General features: G+C 44.4%; 2 protein-coding genes across 4 annotated transcripts in view; both read right to left on the bottom strand.

Moving 5' to 3' along the window:
• The window catches only part of SYTL4 (synaptotagmin like 4), a 30,952-nt gene extending 22,226 nt beyond the window's left edge, over positions 1–8,726 (bottom strand). Inside the window, 3 exon segments of the mRNA XM_048513619.1 lie at positions 2,002–2,169; positions 8,257–8,365; positions 8,656–8,726. Of these exon segments, the coding sequence (XP_048369576.1) occupies positions 2,002–2,111 (110 nt within the window). The 5' untranslated portion in view covers positions 2,112–2,169; positions 8,257–8,365; positions 8,656–8,726.
• Positions 8,727–16,457: 7,731 nt separating this feature from the next.
• TRMT12 (tRNA methyltransferase 12 homolog) lies at positions 16,458–23,031 on the bottom strand. 3 transcript variants are annotated; one of them, XM_048513670.1, is made up of 9 exons: positions 22,903–23,031; positions 21,960–22,044; positions 21,036–21,204; positions 20,413–20,611; positions 20,173–20,323; positions 19,882–19,991; positions 18,850–19,007; positions 18,557–18,632; positions 17,208–17,568 (listed from the first exon to the last, which is right to left on the bottom strand). In XM_048513670.1, exons 1-9 carry the CDS (start codon positions 22,919–22,921, stop codon positions 17,354–17,356), a joined length of 1,182 nt encoding a protein of 393 aa, XP_048369627.1. In that variant the 5' UTR covers positions 22,922–23,031; the 3' UTR covers positions 17,208–17,353. The 3 variants fall into 3 exon arrangements, with proteins under 3 accessions (XP_048369626.1, XP_048369625.1, XP_048369627.1); XM_048513669.1 differs by lacking the exon at positions 18,557–18,632 and having other exon boundaries at positions 16,458–17,568; positions 21,960–22,135; XM_048513668.1 differs by lacking the exon at positions 18,557–18,632 and having other exon boundaries at positions 16,458–17,568.
• Positions 23,032–23,101: the final 70 nt, after the last annotated feature.

Raw genomic sequence — 23,101 nt, 5'->3', positions numbered from 1 at the left:
ATCCTGGCCAGTCATTCTGTCTCAGCCATGCCTACCTTACAAAGAAGGAGAGGACAACAACGTTGTATGTTGCTTTGGGCACCCCGATAAGAAGCAAATCAGGTAAACGTATCTAAATAAACAGCAAAGATAAAGAGTAGGACCATTCCTCTTGGTGTACAGTTTTCTATGGCCAGGGAAGGAGATTTTATATGTGTGTGTCCCAGTGAGAACAGAACTGTGCTCCGTATTACACAGAATGAAAAGGCTGAATTCTGGAGTGTATCACATACAGACTGCAGTAAGAGCAACAGTGAAACCTACACAAAGAATCACTGCTAACCAGCTCAGTATTCAAAATAGGTCGGATAGTATTCAAAATATGTCACATTTTACTCAGGTTAGTATTTAGCAGGGTATTCAAAATACGTCACATGCCTATCCTAGAACCCAAAATGGCACGTTCCAGAATTCAGCCCCTTCACCCTTCCTCCTCATTCTGCATACCGTGTTTCCCCGAAAATAAGACAGTGTCTTATATAAATTTTTGCTCCCAAAGATGCACTATGTCTTATTTTCAGGGGATGTCTTATTTTTCTGTGTTCTGTTCGTCGGGCATGCTTCCAAACAAAAACTCTGCTACGTCTTACTTTTGGGGGATGCCTTATATTTCGCACTTCAGCAAAACCTCTACTACGTCTTATTTTCAGGGGATGTCTTATATTCAGGGAAACAGGGTAATGCCCAAAAGAAATTAACAGGTCACTCTCAGCTTGTGAATTCACCTGGAAGCATATTATCACGAGCAGCTGGCTTTTGCATGCTCCTGAACGGAGAGCTTAGCAAGTAATTACACAGAACTTGACAAGCAAGCAAGAAGGGAAAAGACAACAGATCACCAGCAGGCATCTTGTTAACCAAACCATCAGCGTTGATTACTGTGCAGGATAGTGCTGTATAAACAAAAGTCCAGGGAAGAAGGGGAGGAATAGAAGCATTACAAGGAGTCTTAACTGATTAAAATGCCACGCTGCTCTTCTCTTCCAGGGACCCGACAGATAGGAAGCCTGCATCAAAGGACTGCTAACAATCATGGCGTACGACTGGCTAGCCAATCTCCATCTCCAGGACTGATATGTCCTCCATAACCCACAAGGGCCAGCAAATCTCTAATCTGGAGAAACCGGGTTTGATTCCCCGCTCTGCTGCTTGAGCTGTGGAGGCTTATCTGGGGAATTCAGATTAGCCTGTACACTCTAACACATGCCAGCTGGGTGACCTTGGGCTAGTCACAGTTTTTCAGAGCTCTCTCAGCCCCACCTATCCTCACAGGGTGTTTGTTGTGAGGGAGGAAGGGAAAGGAGTTTGTAAGCCCCTCGAGTCTCCTATAGGAGAGAAAGTGGGGATATAAATCCAACTCGTCGTCTTCTTCAAAGGAGACAGCATATGAATGGAGAGTACCCAAAATGCTCTGGGATACAATATGAAAACCATCAACCACCAATCGTAAAATGGCCCAGCTGTCTAACTTTTGCCCTTCCAGACAAGGAACCAAACTAGGAATTTAATCGGGTGGCTGATAGATTGAGCACCACTTGGGAGGACAATACCCTGAGTCACACAGATCTTCTCTGAGGTATGTTCTCGCTCCACAGGCTCCTCTTCACCCCTCATTTGATGAGGGGAACTCTGACTCTCAAAACTTATAGCCCAAAAATCTTGTTGCCCTCTAAGATGCTACTGAAATCAACTCTGTCTGTTCTAGTACAGACCAATATGGCTGTCTTCTGAAAACAGCTACCCTCCGAAACTTGACCTTTTCATGCACTCTTACCTGGGAGTAAGCTCCACTGAACCCAGTGGGACTGACATCTGAGTAAACATGCATAGGGTTGTACACGGTAAGTCATGTAATACAATAACAGCAGTATTTCCAACCCAGCAGAGACTTTCCCCAGCTCTGGCAGCTCAGAATGCAACCAAACCTTGCTGACCACACCCACGGCCATTTTGGCATCTCACCTAATTCTCCTCTCCTCAACTTTCCGGACCACCTCATCCCGCTGTAGGACCTGGAGGATCAAATCCCTCTCTGCCTCTGAGAGAAACGATAGGTCAACAGCCTCTGTCATGGCTTCGAGTTGGGAGCCACCGCCCCTTGTCCTCAAGTCTCACTGCAAATTCTAGAACCTGGAAGGAAATTAAGAGTTTAATGGTCAAGCAAGGCATGGCAGGTTCATTTAACCCACTGGTGTGAGCCAGCACAAGCTAAGTTCCCATTTCCTTTAAAGGCAAACCAACCACCACAGCTAAGCTTTCTGTGTCTGATTTTAAAACAATTTCTTGGCATCATCTGCTACATCTTTAAGGCTACTGATGACATACCCAAGTTCAAGACTAGTTCTAATTTTGAAAACTTTCTGTGTTCAGTGAATAAATAATCTTATATTGCCTGAAGAACTGGGAAGGGCGGGGGGGGGGGGCACACCACAGAATGAGAGAGAATGAATGAATTACGAAGTCCTAAAAATGTTGAGAGTGGCAGCTGACACCTGGACCAATAAAGAATGCAGAAAGAAGGTTTTTTTTAAAGACTAAGCAGAGGCAACAGTATTGAATGCAGCAGCCAGGATGGTGACTGGGTAGGCCACATGAACCTTATCACTTCCGTCATGATCCATCTGTACTGGATCCCAAATTGCTTCTGAGTCCAATTCAAGGTATTGACTTTAAAGCCCTATTTGGCTTGAGGCCAGCATACGTTAAGAACGGCCTTGTCCCATAGGAACCTGTTGGCATTTACAAGTATCCGTCACAACCAGTCATGAAAGTGTTAACTGTTTGCGTGCAAATGGGATGCTGAGGTCACATTCTAATGAGTTGGCCTATTGATTAGCTATTGGCCAGTTTGACAGCCATTGGTTACATGTTTGCGAGCCCACATACCTGAAGTTATAAAGTTCAATTTTACGAACGAATACAATGGGTCCTATAATGGCGCCCACTAAAGGGGTCAACCCCTCCAACGTTTCCTCCCCCCTTGGCCACATGTCAGCAGCTCCCTCTTAGTCCTCTTCCCAGATGCCTGCATCAGCATGCATCCCACTGATGGCGCCCATCAAATTAACAGAACAGTGAATTTAATTATACAACAGTGGGGAAGAAGAACAAGAGAATAATTGCCACATTCTGTTCTTTCGCTCATGTTGTTTTTTACCCATTCTGCATAAGCCCCACCCCCAAGCCATGTGGGCGTGGCAACTGGCTGCAAGAGAGTCATGCATGGCGATTGGAGAGTTGTTGACACCACGGCTAGCCTTTTATATAATAGGATACACTTTAAAGGCTGTTCTAATGTTCTTGATGTCTAAATGTCTTGATCAATACAAAGCCTAACAATCAAGGATAAAAAGGTTCTTGCCCTGCACAAAAAATATTTTAGCATTACGATCCAACAAGATAATCAGTGGAAAACCTGCTAACATTTCTGACTTAGAACAAGAATCCATTCAGTCTCTTGAATATCAGTTGCCTGCATTCCATTTATAATGGAAATACTAATACAAGGTAAGACACTGCAATCCTATCAGCTTTCATAAGAAAAAATGAAATAATCTTTTTACAGCAGATTTTAAAAGTGCTTAACTGTAGCTGGATTTGTTCTTGCGATTCTTTTGTAATTACAATGTCTCTCTCTTCAGAACAGCTTTAACAGATTAATGCCTTAAGCACTTTTCCAATATTTCACAAACTTACCAGTCCTCGCTTTTCAGTTCTCATACCTGTACATATTGCAGTTTCTCCCTTCTTTACTAATGCAGTTAATACTACTTCCAATCACCTTTAATTGCTCATCATTTGAATGTTCCGCATAAACTATAAACACACAGTGACAGCCAGAAGATGTACCATGTATCCTGAAGAGGTTCAAATGATAACTATATAATGAAACACACACCTTAAAGTATCCCTTTCCACACAGATTTTACAAAAACGTTTGTAAAATGTTTTCAATCCCCACTTTTGTTCACACTCACCCCCTTGAAATGATTCCTGGCCACCATTTTGTGATTTTTTCCCTTTTCTTTTTTTTAGAAGAAGAGGAGTTTGGATTTATACCCCACCTTTTGGCTTACAAGCTCCTTTCCCTTCCTCTCCCCACAACAGACACCTTAGGAAATAGATGGGGCTGAGAGAGTTCCAAAGAACTGTGACTAGCCCAAGGTCACCCAGCGGGAATTGTAGGAGTGTGGGAAAACATCTGGTTCACCAGATAAGCCTCTGCCACTGAGGTGGAGGAGTGGGGAATCAAACCCAGTTCTCCAGATTAGAATCCACCTGCTCTTAACCACTATACCATGCTGGCTCTAGTTTGTGCTTCAGTGCTTCGCAACCTTGTGCTGCATTTTGTGGAGAACACTCTGGAAGGAGACCTCAGGAGTCTGCGGAGACAGGGATTGCAGCTTGACTACTCACAGAGAGCAGACAAACCAGGCCGTAGACCAGTCTGAGCAGTTTGCGAGAGACACGAACCATGAAGTATTGACCAGGAACCACACCTTTCTTGACCTAAGGCCTCTAAGAAGCTGAAGAATGAAGTATAGCAAACTGAGGGAGCTCCTTGCTTCTGGCAGAATCAAGTACCTCCCCTAGGAATTCCACATCCTTTCCATTTGAGCCCACACCCCATTTATAAGGAAGAGAAAGCAGGTGAACTGAAGAAACAACCCTACACAGAACACAAGGCTTCAAATTCTGCATGAATCCTCTATTAATTGTCACAAATTCACCATACCAACAAAGCACTGCTTACAGGGTTGCTAACTCTGGCTTGCGAAATTCTTGGAGATACAGGGGAGATGCCAGTCGAGAGAAGCATTCCCTGGTTAGGAGTGGGATGTAATGCCCAATGGGATGTAATGTAATGTAATGGGATGTAATGTAATCCCACTCAGTGGGATGTAATGCCCAGAGTCCACCCTCTGAAACTATCATTCCCTCCAGGGAAACTGATGTCTGTCATCTGGAGAACAGTTAGAATTCTGGAAGAACTCCGGGCTATGGCCCTTTCCACACAAGCCCCTGAAAATGTTTTGCAAACATTTTGCAAATGCTTTCAAAACCCCGGTTCGTCTGCACTCACCCCCTAGAAAACACTTCTTGGCTGCCGTTTTGTGGTGGTTCCATTTTTTCCAACTTCTTAAATCCAATGCTTCGTGGCTTCCAAAATTTGTGCCGTGATTCTCTAGAGCATAGGTGTCAAACTCGCGCCCCTGCAGATGTTATGGACTACAGTTCATGTCTACCAGCATCATGCTGGCGGGGATGATATGATCCATCTGAGGTCAGTTGTCCCACCTCAATAACTCCTAGAGCAAATGATGTGAACAGCACTCCAGATGTTATGGTTCACAATTCCACCAGCCTCTTCCAGCATGGCCAATTGGCTATGTAGACACAATCCCCTGGATTTTTTTTTGAAATGGACATAAATACAGCAAAGGTGGCCAGTGCAGCTTGAAATGCCAGTGAGGAATGTCTGGGGACATGGGGAGCGAGTGTAGGAAATGTTTTAAAGATCCACACAGTGGTGACTCCATTTTTCTGCAAGAGGTGGCGCTGAAACTGTTTTCAAAGATAGCAGGAGCAGCATGCAAATAAAACTTTTCCAGGCAGGAAATAAAACGTTTGGGGCTAAAAACCATGCAGAACTCCATGGAGGAAACGTTTTATTTTCTACCTCAAAATGCTTTATTTGTTTTGTGCAGAAAGGGCCCATGTCTGGAGGTTGGTAGTGCCCGCTTGACATGTGATTCAAGCACTGTTGTTATACACAGGCTTGAGAATATCTAGTCATTTTTAAAAAAAAAAAATCCAACCCTCATTGGTGTAGACGTGAGTGTAGAGATGCAAGTATGCGGGCAGTCCCTGGAACATTTCAGAAATAACTACAAAAATCACAGTGCATGAGACTGAGATGGAGGAGATATGTCTTACACCTGCTGCCATGGATTTCTATGGTGGAAAGCACAGCACATCTAAGCCCTCTTCAGTCAATACCCTGTTTCCCTGAATATAAGACATCCCCTGAAAATAAGACGTAGTAGAGGTTTTGGTGAAGTGCGAAATATAAGGCATCCCCCGAAAGTAAGATGTAGCAAAGTTTTTGTTTGGAAGCATGCCTGATAAACAGAACACAGAAAAATAAGACATCCCCTGAAAATAAGACATAGTGCATCTTCGGGAGCAAAAATTTATATAAGACACTGTCTTATTTTCAGGGAAACACGGTACTAACTCTGCATAGGATGAAACTGCAAATTTTAAAAACCCACTACCGGTAATATTATAATGCAATCCATTCAGATTGAAAAATGTGTGTTCCTTTAGTGCAGAGTTTGGATAATTTTTATGTACTATGAAGGACATCCAACCCAGGCTCCAGCCTATTGTTATGTATAAAATAATCTCCTGAGTAGCAGAAGGAGGAGAGAAACAAATCCCAGAAGTATTTTGAGAATGGATAGAGTTAACAGGAGATGAGCCAGTATTTCCAGTGAGGTCTACAAATGCAGCAGGATTAGGCAGCAAAGCAGGACACTAGTTCAGGCTGCAGGTGGGACAGGGATACTATTTTCAAACATGTTCTTATGTTTAAAAATTTCCTGCAAATATAATAATCAGCACAGCAACAAAGCATCAGATTGCTGCACAGCTGCTAGCCAGCGAGGCCTGTGGCCAAACATTTTGTGCTTCATGGGATAGGATTATCACTGCAAAACAGCCACAAGTATTTTGAGAACAGAAAGAGTTAATAGATGAGCCAGTATTTCTGGAAGCAGGATTCTGAAAGTACATTTTTGTTGCTATTAATATTAATAAATAACAAAATGAAATGGAAGGTTAAAATTCTTGGAAGGAATCTGGAGTACTCAGGAAGGCAGTCCCCATCTGTTTATAGCCTTGCTTCCAGCAAGGCCACCCAACGCAGAGAGGGCAACAAGACCAACCCTCTCCATCAACTCCCTCCCACTTTCCCACATTCCAAGAGGAAAAGCATCTGAGAAAACATCCAGCTCTGACATCTGAAAGACCTTTCAGGATGCAAGGAAGCCAGTTCTCGAGAATTTAAATTCCTTCTTTTGTTTCCTTACCATCCACCCTTCCACAATTACAGCTGCACATTTCAAGATCAGGAAACTGCAAGCCCCCTGGCAAGTTTAGGAAACTGCAAATTAGCTACAAATCACTAAACACAAACAACAAATCACACACAAACATTTGTTTGACAAGCACAAAACTATGTAGGCTAGCACAGATAAAGAAAACAAAGCTGGCCGATTGTGCTACACATACAGCTTCTCTAGAAAGGGAAACCCACAGTGATTGGCCCCATCAACAGATGCCCACCGACTGGCCATGCTGGCAGAGGCTGATGGGAATTGTAGTCCATGAAAATCTGGAGCGCCATAGGTTGACCACCCCTGCAAACTCGTGAGGAAAGGCAATCTCTGCGCCAAGGGAGCTTACAATCAAAATTTGATTTTAAAAAAAGTCTTGAGGGTCAGATTTTAGTACTAAGGTCATCAGATTTTAGCATGATGCAGTTTTCAGCATGTTAACTTAGGATCTGAGAGATTCCACTCTACCATAGAAGTTTGCAGGATGGCCGCGCCCTAGTCTAACTCACAACACAGGGTTGTTGTGGGGATAATGTGGAGAATGGGGAAATGTAAGCCCCTTTGGATCCCCATGGTAGGGAGCAGGATATTAAATTAAGTAAATTAGTTCCCCGTCCAATTACTCTTATACAAAACACAAAATATGGCTCAAGGCTACATCACGTCCTTTCCAAAAAAAACCATTGTCTGCGGGCAGGCTGCAATCTCTCTGTAGCAGCAAGGAAATATATAAGAATTTTTCTCAACATGTATTTTGTAAAAAAAAAGAACCTTTCAACTACATACACATTCAAAACTGTCTCCAGGATCAAATGCTGGCTTTTAGTAGCTCTAAGACCAATATGCACATCTGGAATTAACAGTGTTTCCAGCAAAAGGGTGCGCCTTTTTAACAAGCCTCAACACCTACTACCTGATTAATTTAATGAGGTTTACAAATCTGATTCAGCTTAACAAATGAGGTTTACAAATCGGCACCTTGGGAGCCGATGGTGGACATTGCAAACATGCAGAGTCTGAACCCAAAGATCCCGGGGAACAAGTAAGAAAACTTCCGGGAAAAGTGCTTGTCGTGGCATAGCCAAGCAATACTTACCTGGAAGCCGTTTGCACCAGCAAGGTTGAGATCTACCCTACAAAGGCATTCCTCTGACCATTCGCAGAGTGCATTTCCCAATAAATAACAGCAGCCAGCTCTTGGACACCTGGGCAACAGAAGAAAGCTTTTCAGGCCCGTCTTGAGGAAGGTATCCAAGCGGGCTTTGATCCCGGTACCCTACTGTTGGGAAATGCCATAACATGCTGCTAAAAACTCCTGGCAGCTGCCTTAACATGCTCCTAAAAACTCCCGGCAGCTGTAAACAGCTTGCACGGGCCCCCAAAGGAGAAGAGCTAGAAAAGACAGAAGGAAAACTTTGATTTTGGATAGGAATGAGGCTCGGACGGGAAAAGACCGATGGACCACACCCCATCCCCTTTGGAAAGTCTCCGGTACCTGCAAATTCCCAGCTCCTGCCCGGGCTTCCCACCGGCTGCAGGTTCAGCAGGAAACTTTCGCTGACCCAGGGAGGAGCAGCGCCCTTAAAGGGGCCGCGCCTCCGCCTAAACTCTTAAAGCGAAAGGAGACCGGCCAGTGCTAAGTGGAGTTAGCAGGGAAACGCGTCCTGAAAGGAAGGGTATGAGGCTGCCTACATTGCAAGCAGGTCGGTAGCCTAGAAATTTGAAGGGGGAGGGGCAAAGCAGACCGGAGGGGGGGGGGTGTGTCAGCCCATAATTGCTTATTTTCTTTATTACTATTTATGATTGGTTGACCAACTTTATGTTTTATTGGTACGTATTACGTTTTATTGGTACATATTACGTTTTATTGGTTCATATTGGTTATTGTTATTGGTTGACCAATTTTATGTTGTATTGGTTCACGTTATGTTTTATTGGTTACTATTGGTTATTATTTTATTGGTCATTTGCTTGTCATTATCCCATGCCAGTTTTATTGGTGATGATGATTGATTAGCCAATTTTGTACTTGAGGCTCAAGGTCTCTGTGCATGGTGAAAAGCAACATGACTGAATAGCACGCAGGATGATATCTCGACCTAAGCAATGCAATAGATCTTGCATTACAAAAACCAGAAAAGAGCAAAAAAAAACACCCCTTTCAGGTATTATGTGTCACCCCAGCTTTTTAAATTAGGACCCTTCAGCCCTGCGAACTGCTAATTCTGTTCTAGTCAATTGCATAGAGAATGCACAGTTTGAGGATTTATGACAGGATTCACACCTTTGTACTTCAGCTTTCTTTTTTTACATGGAGAATTTACACTTGAAAGATTCCTGATGGGGTCTGAATGGAGGGGCATGACAAGGGTCCAACTGCTTGCGACTTTCCTTAGATTTGCAGGCTTTATTAATGCTTTACCCAGTTTTATCAGCAGATGTTAGCCATGCTAGCTTTATAGAACCTCCCTGTTCAGAGGCAGTATATCTCTGAATACTTATCACTGGTGGGTAACCCAATAGGGCAAGACTCTGGCCTTTCTCTTCTCCTCGCGGGCTTGGGATTCCAAGCATCTGGTTGGTGGCTGGTGTGAGCTTGGAGAATGCTTAGTTTGATTCAGCAAAACTCACTTCAGTATCGGTTTAGATGTTCACACATACTAGAAAACTCAACCTAAGCAAAATGGTAAGCCTTTGTCAAGTAAATACGATCCTGAAATGACTACAGACTGTGGAGTCATCTCCATTGCAACCAACAATGCAGTCCTAGACACATGAAGCAGCTTTAGATTGCCCAGGTCAGTCCAGTGGCTCTCCAAGGTGGCAGGCAAAGGTCTTTCATATCATCTCTTCTTTGTAACCGAAGATACTAGAGAGTGGGGATTGAAGGAGGAACCATGTGCTTGAAAAACAGGTGTTAACCCTTGACCCCCTGCAATTTCACATTTTACCTGGGAGTGATCTATACTGAACTCATGGGACCAGGTACAGGATCATGCCATAAAAACCACAGGGTAATGAGCCAGCAGATCCAGAGTGTGATCAGTCTTTTACCACTTTCAGTTAGCTATTCCCTATTAAATTTTTGGAACTGATACGTTATTTTGCTTTTCCCTGGTCCACCACAAGTTTTAACAGTTGCATTACACTCCCTCATCATCACTGCATCTCCAGCTTAAGATTCCTCTTTCTGCGTTTCAGTCAGATGTGTAAAGGGAGAAATCATGAAGAGCTCACCTTGTCCAGTCTCGCTGCAGGAAAGGTGTACAAGGGCACACAACTAACTACACTAGCTATGTGAAAAGGAGAAGTGCTGTTCCCTTGTTCTTCTTATCCTTCAGATTCCTTGGGAATATGTGCAACTAGCAAGGACTCCATGTTACTTCAGGTCTGAAGTTCATTCAAGCAGCAAGTTTGTGGCTGGGCTGTGCCACTGGAGCATGGGAATTGCATAATTGAAAGCTACTTCCAAAAAATCACTGAACATAAAAAGCTAGAGGAAAGGGTTCTGTTGTAGCTTCCTCCATGACATGCCGGCTTTCTACGCACTGTGACCTTTTGGGGGGTGGAGGGGCGTGTCTCTCAAGTCCTGAGGGAAAATTAGTGGAAATCAATGCAGCCTTATATATGAATATCAGCCCCATTATTTTTAAGTACGAAAAAACAAAACAAGACCAGCGACTTCTATGTTTTGTGTTTACAATTTGATTTCATGGTTTGGTCTAGTGTGTATGTCAAAACACCACACTGAGGGGGAGGGGGAGGTGCTACAGCTATGAATTAAAACAGCCTTGCTGTTGTTAGCAAGAATAAGCCCCAAAGGCATTTCAGCAGCCCCTGCATTATGGCACGGTCTCCTCTGTAATGTGTACAAGGGCACACACCTTCCCTCTACCTGCAAAAGCATACCCAGAGATGGAGCTACTGCTAGGGAGCCTGCTTTTCTCAAGACCCAGTGCCACTACTCTCCCATTCATGCCACCTGCCTATACACCTTTCTCCCATGCACCTGTTTCCTCACAAGCCTTCCCACAGTCCTGGCCACACACACTGCAGAGTGCCACCAGGGAAGGCTATTGTGCAAGCTTTTCTGTGCAGGTAATTGGACTGCACTGTACAAAATGGTTCACAAAGTTACTTGGATAAATGATTGGGATTGTGGTCTATACTGCTGTGTGTGGCTTATTGTAAGTAGGACCATTTTATGTAATTTCTGTAGTGTGTCATGGGAATACTTACATTACCCTTCTGTCGTTTTTGGTGCTTCATACATCTAAAATCCTATCACTCTGGTTATTGAAAGTCCCATTTTACTGACTCCACATATGTGATCCGCTTTCAGTTCCTGTGAGAAAGGTAGACTATACATAATGTAAAAGGGTATGTGAAGAATACAGATGGTATGGAAGTGGGGTGCAAGCAAGGGGTGTGGTAGCAGGCCCATCCCAAAACCTGGAACCAGCCCTGTACAAGAGAATAAACACCTGACTAAGAGCAGCAGCCTGGATAACTGAGTATAACAAGTTCCCCTTCTCCTATGTATAGGAGAGGAGTACCAACGTCCCCCGAATAATTAACTATTTCCTCCTGATTTCCTTATTAGAGGATTCAAACATAAGCTAATTAAAATGTAGAAGTTTATTCCACAGGCATCATACTTCGTAACATGTTTTTTTCTTTTCAGTTACATTTAATACTTAGAGAATGTATAACACAAGTACTAACTGTTTACAGATTTGTTCCAGCTTGTTTTATCTTATTTATATGAACAAGGGGTTCAGCATAGGGCAGGAGTGTCTAAGACTCTGTACCTGACCACTTAGGTATGGAGGGGTTTTATACCTACTAAAATCTATAACTATGAGCGAACAGAATAATAAGGCAATACTGAAATCCCTGGTTAGAGAATACCTTCCCCTTTGAAGTACCTCAAATCATGGGCTATCCCTGAGATGTTTTGAGGTCCCTCTCCTGATCAAAACCCTCTTTTCTGCCCTCTTGGAACCTGGTTCCCTTTCAGTATTTTCTTCCCCTAACTAACCAGTGTAGTTTTCCTTCCCCCTTAGCGATCTCAGAATACTCTACTATGTTCCCTCCAAACACAGGTAAATTCTTCATCACCACCCAGCCCATAATTGCTGTTAGCTCCCTTCTAATCCACAATTGTTCGCTCCCTTGGGAGGCTTAACCCTTACTATTCTGAAGGCCCTGGGTGCATCAGGTGAATCCATCACATTGGAGGTTCGATTCCCCAGTCCTCCACATAAAACCTTCTGGGTGACCTTGGGCCAGTCCCAGTTCTCTCAGAACTCTCTCAACCCACATGAAGGCAGGAAAGGGGAAGCCACCTCTAAAGTATCTTGCCTCAAGAGCGCTACAGGGTCACCCTAAGTCACCTGTGGCTTGACAGCAAACATCCACACAACCTCAATTTGCCTGCTCACTTTGGATTGTGTAGCTCAGATGTCGCGCTGCTGATTTCAGGGCCATTGTGATCAATTGTCAGTCAGTCAGTTTTATTACGGCCATTAGGCCAGCAAAAAAGAATAGAGAAGAACAAGAAAAAGGAAGAACAATAAACAAAAGAAAAATCGATTTGTACAGAAATCCCGCGATACAGAATCCACTAAAGAGAATATCATCAGCTTGTAGCATTACTGCAGTCACCCTCATGTGGTCGGCTCTTGAGTGTATGACTCTTCTCTTACTATATGCCAGCATACAACATTTAGCTACTTGCTGAGATATAAGAGAACCTCGGTCTTCCAGCAAAATTCTCACAAAAAGAACTGGTCGGAATTAACTCTAGTTAAATTTCTGTACTGGATAAACAATGGATGAATTAAAGCCTCCCTTTCCCTTTATGGGTTCACAATGCCATAAAATATGTAATACAGGTCCCCTTCCCCTGAGTTCCAAACACATAGTCTCCTAGGTCGTGTGATTTTGAAATCTGCCCATTAAGATTGGCTGATGGAAAAGCATCAAAGCAGACCCTGGAAAAGGCTTAGCTGACATTTTGTAGATGTTATATTAGCGGACAGGTGAGGGCAGCGAGATACCTGTCCAAGATTTTAATGGGTTTATATAACACCAGTAACAAGGGGAAATCTGTTTGCATTTCAATATCATTGAGCCATTGATAGACCAAGGCTGTTGCTCTGCAATGATCCAGTTCCAATAGTTGCACAGGATCCAAGCCACACTGTGTAAGTTTAAGTGTTATTTTTTCTAGCCAACTTGGATATGGTGTTGCTGCCAGTAGCAAAGGCAATAAGCCCATGGGGTGGGAAAGGACTTTAAGCCAGTATTTGATAACATTGTGATCAATTGTAATTCCAAATCCATCGGTGCCTTGCCAAAATTGGTAACTGCTGCTTTATCGGTGTGTCGCTTTGGGTGCTTCTGGGGTTGCAAAACAGTATGCAAATATTGTATATTTAAAAAGACATGCCACACTGTTGGTGTCAAATTCAACATCGCGAGTGCAAAGCAAAGATGGGCTGGCCTGCTCCAGGGTGCATACATGTAACATATTTGCAGAGCATCAACTGTGAGGCAGGAACACCTCCCCAAGAATACACACAAACCCAAGCAGGAGATAATGCAGGTGGGGTCCCGGCCACAGGATAAAAAGCTGCTTTGCCCCTTTTTTGTCAAGGAGGACTTCCAAGTCTCCTCCTCTTTCTCCATCCACTTCTTTGTTTGCCCTCCTGATCTTCTCTTGGCAGTTGCTTTCTCTTCCCCTTAGGAGCTGCTTTTGAGACTCGTCTACCATATCCTCTGTAGCGGGGAGGTGGTGTCCAGAACAAACAGAAAGCTAGCCAACCGTGACTCACCTTTCGTTTGCTCAGGACTCTATCTCTGGGCAATAACACAGAGGAGCAGCAGAAAGTTCCACAGGGAAACCGCCCAAGCTGAGAGCTTGCAGCTTCCATTGTTCTCCTTAGCAGAAGCAGATTAGATTAAGGCAAAGGCCGTGCATCCTGGGCTGAACCAAAGTAGTGAAAGTCTCTTATGTGCAACCAGGAACTATAAACAGCTATAAACATCTAGTCCCATAACCAAAGATCAACAGAATACCTGTTCCGCAAACACTCACACAGGAGAGAGCAAGGGGCAGTGCTGTGTAATGGTCAGTGTTGGCTCAGGATTGGGAGACCCAGGTTTGAATTCCAAAATATTCACTTTCTTCACAGGATGAGTGTAGGACATCCATTATCCTGCAGGTTAATTTATGACACAGAGCTGAGGCGAACATAAAATGGGGAAAGGGGTATCCTAAGCTCCTTGAAGGAAGGCTGGAATAAAAATGAGAGAGAACTTCTGCCTTTTGCTCAGCAAGAGGGCATATGCACTTTTTATAGATACAGGAATTTACTTTTTTACACTCCACAGGGGAGTATCAAGTTCAGTCAAGTTCTAAAAAGCAAGAGGAAGAAGCCTCTTATGCTCAGCGGTCCAGAGCAGCTCATCGGTTCACCTGGAGAAAACGGCTGCTTTAGAAGATGGGACACTGGAGACCAGTTTGAGTTTCCAGTAGCTCCCAGCTACGCTTTACTGATACTGGGTGATAAGCCGGCTTTAGTGTAGACAAGGTCTAGCACTTGCCTCCTCAGAAGTTCTGGAGACCTTTGGTTCAACGGGTGGACTAGTTTGGATTTATTTTTAATCCACCAGTCTTGAGATAGTATGGAGGATCACAAAATGAAAGCTTGCCTTCAGCAAGAGAAGCAGCAGCCTCTCCACTTCTCTTACCCCCCCCCCCCTTTCCTTTGGTCTATGACAGGGGTAGGGAACCTGCGGCTCTCCAGATGTTCAGGAACTACAATTCCCATCAGCCCCTACCAGCATGGCCAATTGGCCATGCTGACAGAGGCTGATGGGAATTGTAGTTCCTGAACATCTGGAGAGCCGCAGGTTCCCTACCCCTGGTCTATGACTTTCATTTTCTTTGTGTCTCTCAATGGATCTGCAATAAGATTTTTAAAATACTGAAGGATTATTAAACCAGCTTTCATAAGAACTTGTTTTGGATTGGATTTGCACAAAGTTAATAACAAGACTCCTAGTTTGAAAAATGGATTACAAAACTTTTTTCTTGGATTTATTGTCAAGCATACATTTTGTCAATATGATTTCAAATTTTGAGTATTAATCGATGTGTACTTTCTTAATATATATAAATAATGGCAAACAGTCCTGCATGAATCAATTATATGAGCATGATAATATGAAGCTGTTAAATCTATGTACTAAGCTTATTACTTCTTTTTCTTATATTATACTTTGAATTGTAATCAGTGTTTCTTTATTATAACTAGTTATGAATGTAGATCCAAATATTATTTATTTATTATTAGTTTTACATACTGCCCTCCCCCTGAGGGCTCAGGGCGGTTCACAACAGGTTAAAACATACATTAAAACATACTTTAAATACCAATTACATAAAAACAGAACCCATTAAAAATGTGGATGGCGTCTGGCTACCCCTCTCCCCCCCTTGTGCCCACGGGAGGCCAGATGACACGGTAGATATATTTTAAACCATTACTTTTTTCTTTTTCTCTTTCTTTTTCTGTATCATGGTGAAGAAGAGGAGGAGGAGGATTTTGGATTTATACCCCACCTTTCTCTCCTGTAAGGAGATTCAAGGTGGCTTACAAGCTCCTTTCCCTTCCTCTCCCCACAACAGACACCTTGTGAGGTAGGTGGGGCTGAGAGAGTCCTGAGAGAGCTGTGACAAGCAGGAATGTAGGAGTGCAAAAACAAATCTGGTTCCCCAGAGAAGCCTCTGCCACTCAGGTGGAGGAGTGGGGGATCAAAACTAATTCTCCAGATTAGAATCCACCTGCTCTTAACCACTACACCACGCTGGCTCATTTTACTCCATTATACTCCATTGAAGTCCTTTTTCCTCCCCAAACCTTGCCTTTCTCAGGCTCCACCCCCAAATCTCCAGCAATTTCCCAACCTGGAGTTGGCAACCCTATTAACATGGAAAGGAAGAGGGGCTCTCAGAGGTCAAGAGGGCTGGGATCAGTGGTGGGATCCAAAAATTTTAATAACAGGTTCCGATAGTGGTGGGATTCAAACAGTGGCAGCGCCGCACACACGCACCTCCAGTCCCTATTGAGCAGGGAGGTTGCTTTAGTAACCCCTTCTCGGCACTCAGAAAAAATTAGTAACCACTTCTAGAGAAGTGGTGAGAACTGGTTGGATCTCACCTCTGTCTGGGATGCTTTTTGAGGCTGCCAGTACATGAAAAAAAAAATAAAGAATGCCAAAACAGGGTAACACAAAAATCACATGTAAATTTATTTTACATGTTTCAGAGAATGCACTACAGGCAATAACGGGACACACAAATGTGAAGCTGTACGATGTACGTCTTCTTCTTTCAATCCTGTCAGTGTACCTCTGCGACTTTGCAGAGAAGATCAGAAATCTACATTCGAGGCACTGTGAATGTGGACCTCCTCCCCCCATGACAGGAATTGAGGACGAACAGAATTCTTTCCTCCTCCCCCTTTAGAAACACTTTCTGGACACACAAAACTCCCAGCAGGTAAGGTGCGCAGGCCTGACATGCTGTCCAACAGCTAGCTGACCTGCAGACTTGGTGTGAACTCAGGGCATCCTTGGTGGTGCAACAATCATACACCACTAGCTCATTGCACATTGGCCTTGCTCCTTGGCACATGTAACCCTTGAGTATTCCTTCAGTTATTAGGTTCTTTTTGTCAACCTTCCTGATTATCTGCCTTTTCTGGGTTGAAGCTTTTCTTCCCCTCTCTGTTTTGGTCCTGTAGGTCCAACCTATGCCAGCTTGTTATTGACCTTGAGCCCCCCGCCTCGCCTTTGAGCTCACTATCTCTACCCGGCCTCATTTCCACCAAGACGCTGCTTAATCGTTACCACGAAGAGAGAAACATTCTGGGGCCGCCCCTGCAGAACAGCCATTTCCTGTGTGCTATCAAAGGGGGCGGCAATCCAGATCTAAAACTATATGGTGCACATGGGGAGCGTAGGATTTCACAAGTTCAATGTGCAGGATGTTTGTCCTCCATGGCTTCCCATCCAATTCCTGAAGCAATATCCTGATCTGGGTCCCTGTAGCCTCTGCCCACTTCTGCCATGCATTCTGGGCCGTGGGGCTCGGGTCCCTTCCGCCAGTACCCGATACCGTATCACTGCCCCCTCGGTCCTCTTGACTTGTTGGTGCTGGCCACTGGTGATCCTGCCCTAGCTGAAGGGCCTTCCCCGGAAAGGACTCCACATTCTGGTGAATATGAAGGATCCCTCCCAAATCCTTCCGCAAGACACGGCAGGCAACAGGCCAGCTTTCCTCTGACGATGGGATCAGTCCCAGATTCACTCTGTCGGCCACATCTCGCAGTTCCAGCTGCAGACAAGAGAAAGAATCAGAGCACATGGGGGGAGGGCGGGAAGACAGAGAACCTCAAAATGGTATTTGAGATCTGGGACACACCATTCAGATATTTCAGATCTGGGACGTACCATTCATCTCGACCTTTTAAAAATGGGTGTCTTACACTAGGTGCCAAACCACTTGTGGGTTCCAAATCACCAGCTAAAGATCAACACTATACTGAATACAGGAAAAGACAGTCTTAGACTGTCTCGGGCCTGCAATTCTATGCATACTTACGAGCGAGTAAGCCCCACTAAACTAAGTGGAAAAAACTCCTTAATAAATATGCACAGTCTTGAGCTGATTCATTCACAACCATGCCTCGAGATCTGATGTTGCAGAATCTTGCAGGAATTTCTACCCCTCCCTTGCCCGCCCCCCTCATGCCAGCTGCCTCCCAGAAGGGTAGAATCCTCCTCCCCTCCTCACTGCCCTGGACCCCTTGAAAGAGAATGTGGCAAACTGTCCAGGGTTTCCTGAATACTTGCAAGTTTACTTTCTCTCAAAAGAGTTCGGCTATCAGTTGGGCTGTTCTAGGAAATAGAAATAGTAGCCGAACCTTCATGAGAGCTTGGGAACAAACAGGATTTATGCAATTTTAAAAACGCCCAAAGGAGGCAGCAGCAATGAGAACAATACCCTCTAGTTCAGTGGTTCTCAACCTGTGGGTCGCGACCCCTTTGGGGGTCGAAGGACCCTTTCACAGGGGTTGCCTAAGACTCTCTGCATCAGTTTTTTCCATCTGTAAAATGGATAAATGTTAGGGTTGGGGGTCACCACAACATGAGGAACTGTATTAAAGGGTCGCAGCATTAGGAAGGTTGAGAACCACTTCTCTAGTTCCCAGGGAGTGGAGGAAGTTAGCCTCACTGGCCAGCAGGAAATTGATTGGAGGCGGGATGAGAAAGTACCCCCCCCCCAAAAAAATCTGCAACCTGGGATAACCATCCCAGCTCACCTCTTTCTAGAGCCAGCCTTGCTTGCTGAGTAGTTCTCATCCACCTCAGGAGTACAAGACTCCCTCTGGATGGTTCCTATATTTTGAAATTAAAATTGTGGGAGTTTTGGAAGCAATAATGATGCGTCGCCAGGCAAGAAAGCAGAAGCATACTGGACACATGCATCTTTTCAGAAAGCCATTTTGGGGAAAGCACAGGCAGAAAACTGGTGCAGCTACCTCATTGCGTTCCCAGTTAAGCCCCATCCCTAGAATGATGAATACTTCCCTTTTAAACCAAGTTTTCCTCTTACCTTCCTGTTATCTCCCTGGTGAATGCGGCACCGATGATGAACGCCATTGAGTTGCAGGTTCTGCTGCAGGGCTTCCACTGCATGAGGGTTCCACTCGCAGGCATGAACAAAAGCAGCGCCCGCATGAACGAGATAGGGCAGAGTGAAATAGCCGATCCCTGAGGACAAAGGAAGGAAGATCGGCATGCTCCAGAAACATCCACCTGAGCCTGTTCTGCACCTCTGCCACAGGGGGTCAGACATTTCCCACTAAGACTAGAGAACCACATCAGGCTTATACCAAAAGCTCTGAAGGATGGAGGAAAAAGCTCCCAATGCCAAACAGACTCTCATGGAGCTATGTCATTGGCAAAAGCCCCCAACTCCATGTATTGGAAACCACTTCCCATGCCCATCCCACCACATTTTCTGTCTGAAAAACCATACCAGCATTGCCATTTCCACTTAGATGTGTACTATGTGCTAAGGAGGAAGTGATTTACAGCCCTGTTCATTATTATTTTTATACTCCACCTCCTCAGAGGAACTTAAAGGGAGAGCACTGTATCCTCACAACCACCTTGATAAATTGGTTAGCTATAGAGTGGCCACTGATGTGTGATCCCCCAACCACTTCCATGACAGAATAGCAATTTGATTCCACTCATGGTCAGAAACTTTACTCACTAAACCACACTAGCTCTGAAAGGCCTCTTCCGCACATGCAGAATAATACACTTTCAATCCACTTTCAATGCACTTTGAAGCCGGATTTTACCAGCTTTGAAGCTGGATTTTACACATGCAGAATAGCAAAATCCACTTTCAAACCATTGTGAAAGTGGACTGAATGTGCATTATTCTGCATGTGTGGAAGAGGTCAAAGAGATGAAGCAGGCAGGGGAGGTTACCATTCATGCTGCTTCCCACCTTGGCTCTATGATGCGCAGAGCACAGCTCTCTGGATTCCTAAATTTCTTAGAAAGTGCTAATCTCTAAAGTGTAGTAGGAACGAGATAGTTTCCATTTTCTGCCGTGCAGTATGATATTCACCAGCATAGAGATCCACCACCACTTCCCCAGCACAATGCAGAGACGCTATCCGCAGCTTCTCGGTGATGTTTCCGGCCGACAACATGCACCGTGTCACATCAAACCTATACCTGGGGATGCAACACAAATTCACAGGTCTGAGCAAAACAAAATCTGCCCAATAAAAATCTAATTAAGCTTGGTTAAAAGGCTCATAACTCATTTTTGGTCAGTTCTCCTTCATATTTAGGTATTCAAAACAACAATAATAATAATCAGAAGAAGAAAAAAGGGCTGGAGTTTTGCACTGACCAGATTCCATTGTCCATCTGTTCAACCCAGCCATCTTTCCCCAACAACAGGGTAACTGTCGGGGACCGAAAGGAGTCCGACTGCACACGTCCATGTCTCGCTAAACGTTTGGCCCCCAGAGCACCAGCAACCATCTCCCAGAGCTCTGGTCCTGAAAGACAACCCACACCCCCTTGAAGGGCTGGCTGAGGCAGCAGAATGCCCTGAACAGCCTGGCAAAGCACCACAGTTTCTACTTACCTATCTCTCCCCACAGGGTTGCTCTGAAGCTGTCCTCGTTCAGAAGAACCAAGTCCCCAAGCTGCTGCCAGGAGCGGGGCAGATCTTTTTCCAGTTCTTTGGACCACGCAGCCCCACAGCTCAACACCAGAGACTCCAGCTCTTCATGCAGTTTCTGGATGGGCGAACGGACCTGAGCTGATTTCGAGGGAATGGGATTCTGGGAAAGAAATGCAAATAATTAGCCAGTGATCTCCACTGAGCTTGCTCTCAATACCCACCATTTTCAATTTTATTCAACCATTAACAGTCAGACTACTCATCTATACCTGTGAGGTGAGCCATAGTTTTATGGACAAGGGAGCCTGACTTTTCCTACACATATTGATGGACCCTCACGTTGGAAAGTATTTCCTTAACAACAGCTTGATTCAAGACAGGTTGGTCCACCTGTGACATCAGAGCAACTAAGGCTAAGCCAATAATATCTAACAATGAAAGAGAACAAAGCAAAAATGAGAAAAGAAGGGGGACAAGCAAAGGGGGAAATTTGCCAAAACCCCTTGTTCATTACATTGCTAACCTGCTTGCTAGCTCTTGCAAAAAAAATACTTGTCTCCTTTCCAACAAGATTAATAATATACCTGGATCCACATCAAAGCACAGGTCCTCCCAGGCAGGATGCCTTCCTTCAAGTGCTGCAGGTGATGCTCCTGGAATCTTTGACTGAGCACAGGCAATGCCATGTCACCATTTGGAAGCTTCTGCACACGGAAATGGCTATTTAGGATCCCCTCTCTCTCTAAATATTCCCTGTAAAGCCAATAAGTGTTTCACAGGTCAGAGAACAGAAAACTAGCACCACTATCCGGGGAAGCTTCATCTGCTCCAGCAAAACCATTATTATGCCAGGACTGGGCGATTGACGGGGGTGAGAGTTCTGACTTTAAAGCCAAATAGAAAAAGAAAGAATGAGGAAAGTCTAAAGAGCACATGCACTGGGTCGCCTATAAAATGGGGAAGCTGAGGAGGATGCAGAAAAGCTTACTTTGACAAGGGAGACATCAGAAAAGCTTACTTTGACAAGGGAGACATCAGGGCACAGGCCTCTGGTGATCCTAATCACTGAGAATCAAGCCTGGTCTTGTCTATACAACCCTATCCTACTGCCCACCCACAGCACTCTTGGGCTCTCTGTCTTTTTCAAATGATTTTTATTTCATCAACAGACAGTTACAGAAAAAGGAAAGTGGGAAAACAAAAAAGAAATCAACATGAGCAAATACAACCACTGCAGCAATACCAATAATAGTAAGAACAAAATAAATAGAAAACGAAAAAGAAATATTATACTTTAAAAAGAGGAAGGGAAAGAGGGGAAGGCTACTTTGGGAAGTTCACGGCTGACAGAGTTGCTAATTCTAGGTTTTCTCAGAACTATGCCATTACCCCAGAAGTCTAGGACACTCTTTCTTGGTCACATTAGAGTGCGACAGAGCGCTTGATTTTATACAGATGGAAGATGCTCCTTTCATAAAACACACACTTCCTGTGCCCAACAACCTTACCTGAGCAGTTGAGTATGCTGTGGTTTGGTAATGAGAGCTGCAGTACCGTGGAAGTTCAACTTTTCTGCATCCATCTTGTCAGAAACTGGGAGGGAGAAGGGACAATTTGCTTGAATTAGAACTGGGAAGCTTCATACATGACTTGAGCTCACAGCTCAACATGTTTTTCCACACTGCTGAAAAGAAAATGAGCATTTCTAAAATGAACCCTTCTCTTCCAAAGTTGTAAACATGAGAAAATGGTCACAATGTGACCTGTAAGTCCAGTGTTAGTTTGTTACTGAAGAAACAAATTGCACAGTCCTATGTAACTCATTTTGTTACACAGGGCTTACTCCCAGGAGCATACAGAGAATTGCCAACACCTTTGAGGCATACTAAACCCATCTCTCTTATATGGATTTGAGCTCTCTCCAGCAGATGCACGAAAATAAACTGGCAGATTGTAGAGGGAAAAAACATGTAGAGAGGGGAAAAATACACACTAGGGTCAAAAAGCCAAACAGGCTTTTATAAGTAAACTCCTCCCCGCATTGACTGGGGCTGGGTGGTTGTGTGATTTCCCAGCAGGGGCTGGGTGGTTGTGTGATTTCCCAGCAGTCGCTCAGCTACAGTTTAGAATACATTGAGGGGACCCTTAAGCCTGTTCCACACATGCAGAATAATGCACTTTCAATCCACTTTCACAATTGTTTGAAAGTGGATTGTCCTATTCCGCACAGAAAAACCAGTTGCAAAGTGGATTGAAAGTGCATTATTCTGCATGTGCGGAAGGGACCACAGAGATCCTCCAGTATTAGCTGTGGGTCCCGATATATAGCTGGTTTGTTTTGTACCCCCCCAATAGAAAGGGGGGGTACAAAAGGGCATAATTTCTCCAAAGGGTATAATTCACCAGGAATTACACCGAATTCTCCCCTTTCCCGCTGTGGATAGTCCTTACCTGCTCCTAAACCATCCATTCGTCAACCAGGCGCAATAGCGGCATGCCGCTCTACCGTTTGACTCGTTGGTCGGTCACGCTTTTCGTCGCCCTCCAAGGACTAACTCAAGCCGCCATGTTTGTTACGGGCAAACTGATTCAGAGTTGAGGGCACCTGGGTGGGGCGAAACTACCGTTTCCGGGATGCCGTTTCCGGGAG

This window comes from Sphaerodactylus townsendi, linkage group LG13, assembly GCF_021028975.2.
Source record: "Sphaerodactylus townsendi isolate TG3544 linkage group LG13, MPM_Stown_v2.3, whole genome shotgun sequence".
NCBI lineage: Eukaryota > Metazoa > Chordata > Lepidosauria > Squamata > Sphaerodactylidae > Sphaerodactylus > Sphaerodactylus townsendi.
The sequence above is the reverse complement of the archived record's forward strand: the minus strand, read 5'-3'. Positions and strand labels throughout refer to the sequence as shown.

What these genes read in the sequence shown, in the direction of transcription:
- TRMT12 (XM_048513668.1), bottom strand. An exon ending in CAGCATACTCAACTGCTCAG is followed by an intron (nt 21,205 to 21,959) that starts GTAAGGTTGTTG and finishes TTGGCTTTACAG; the next exon opens with GGAATATTTAGAGAGAGAGG. An exon ending in CAGATGGACAATGGAATCTG is followed by an intron (nt 19,992 to 20,172) that starts GTCAGTGCAAAA and finishes TTGCATCCCCAG; the next exon opens with GTATAGGTTTGATGTGACAC.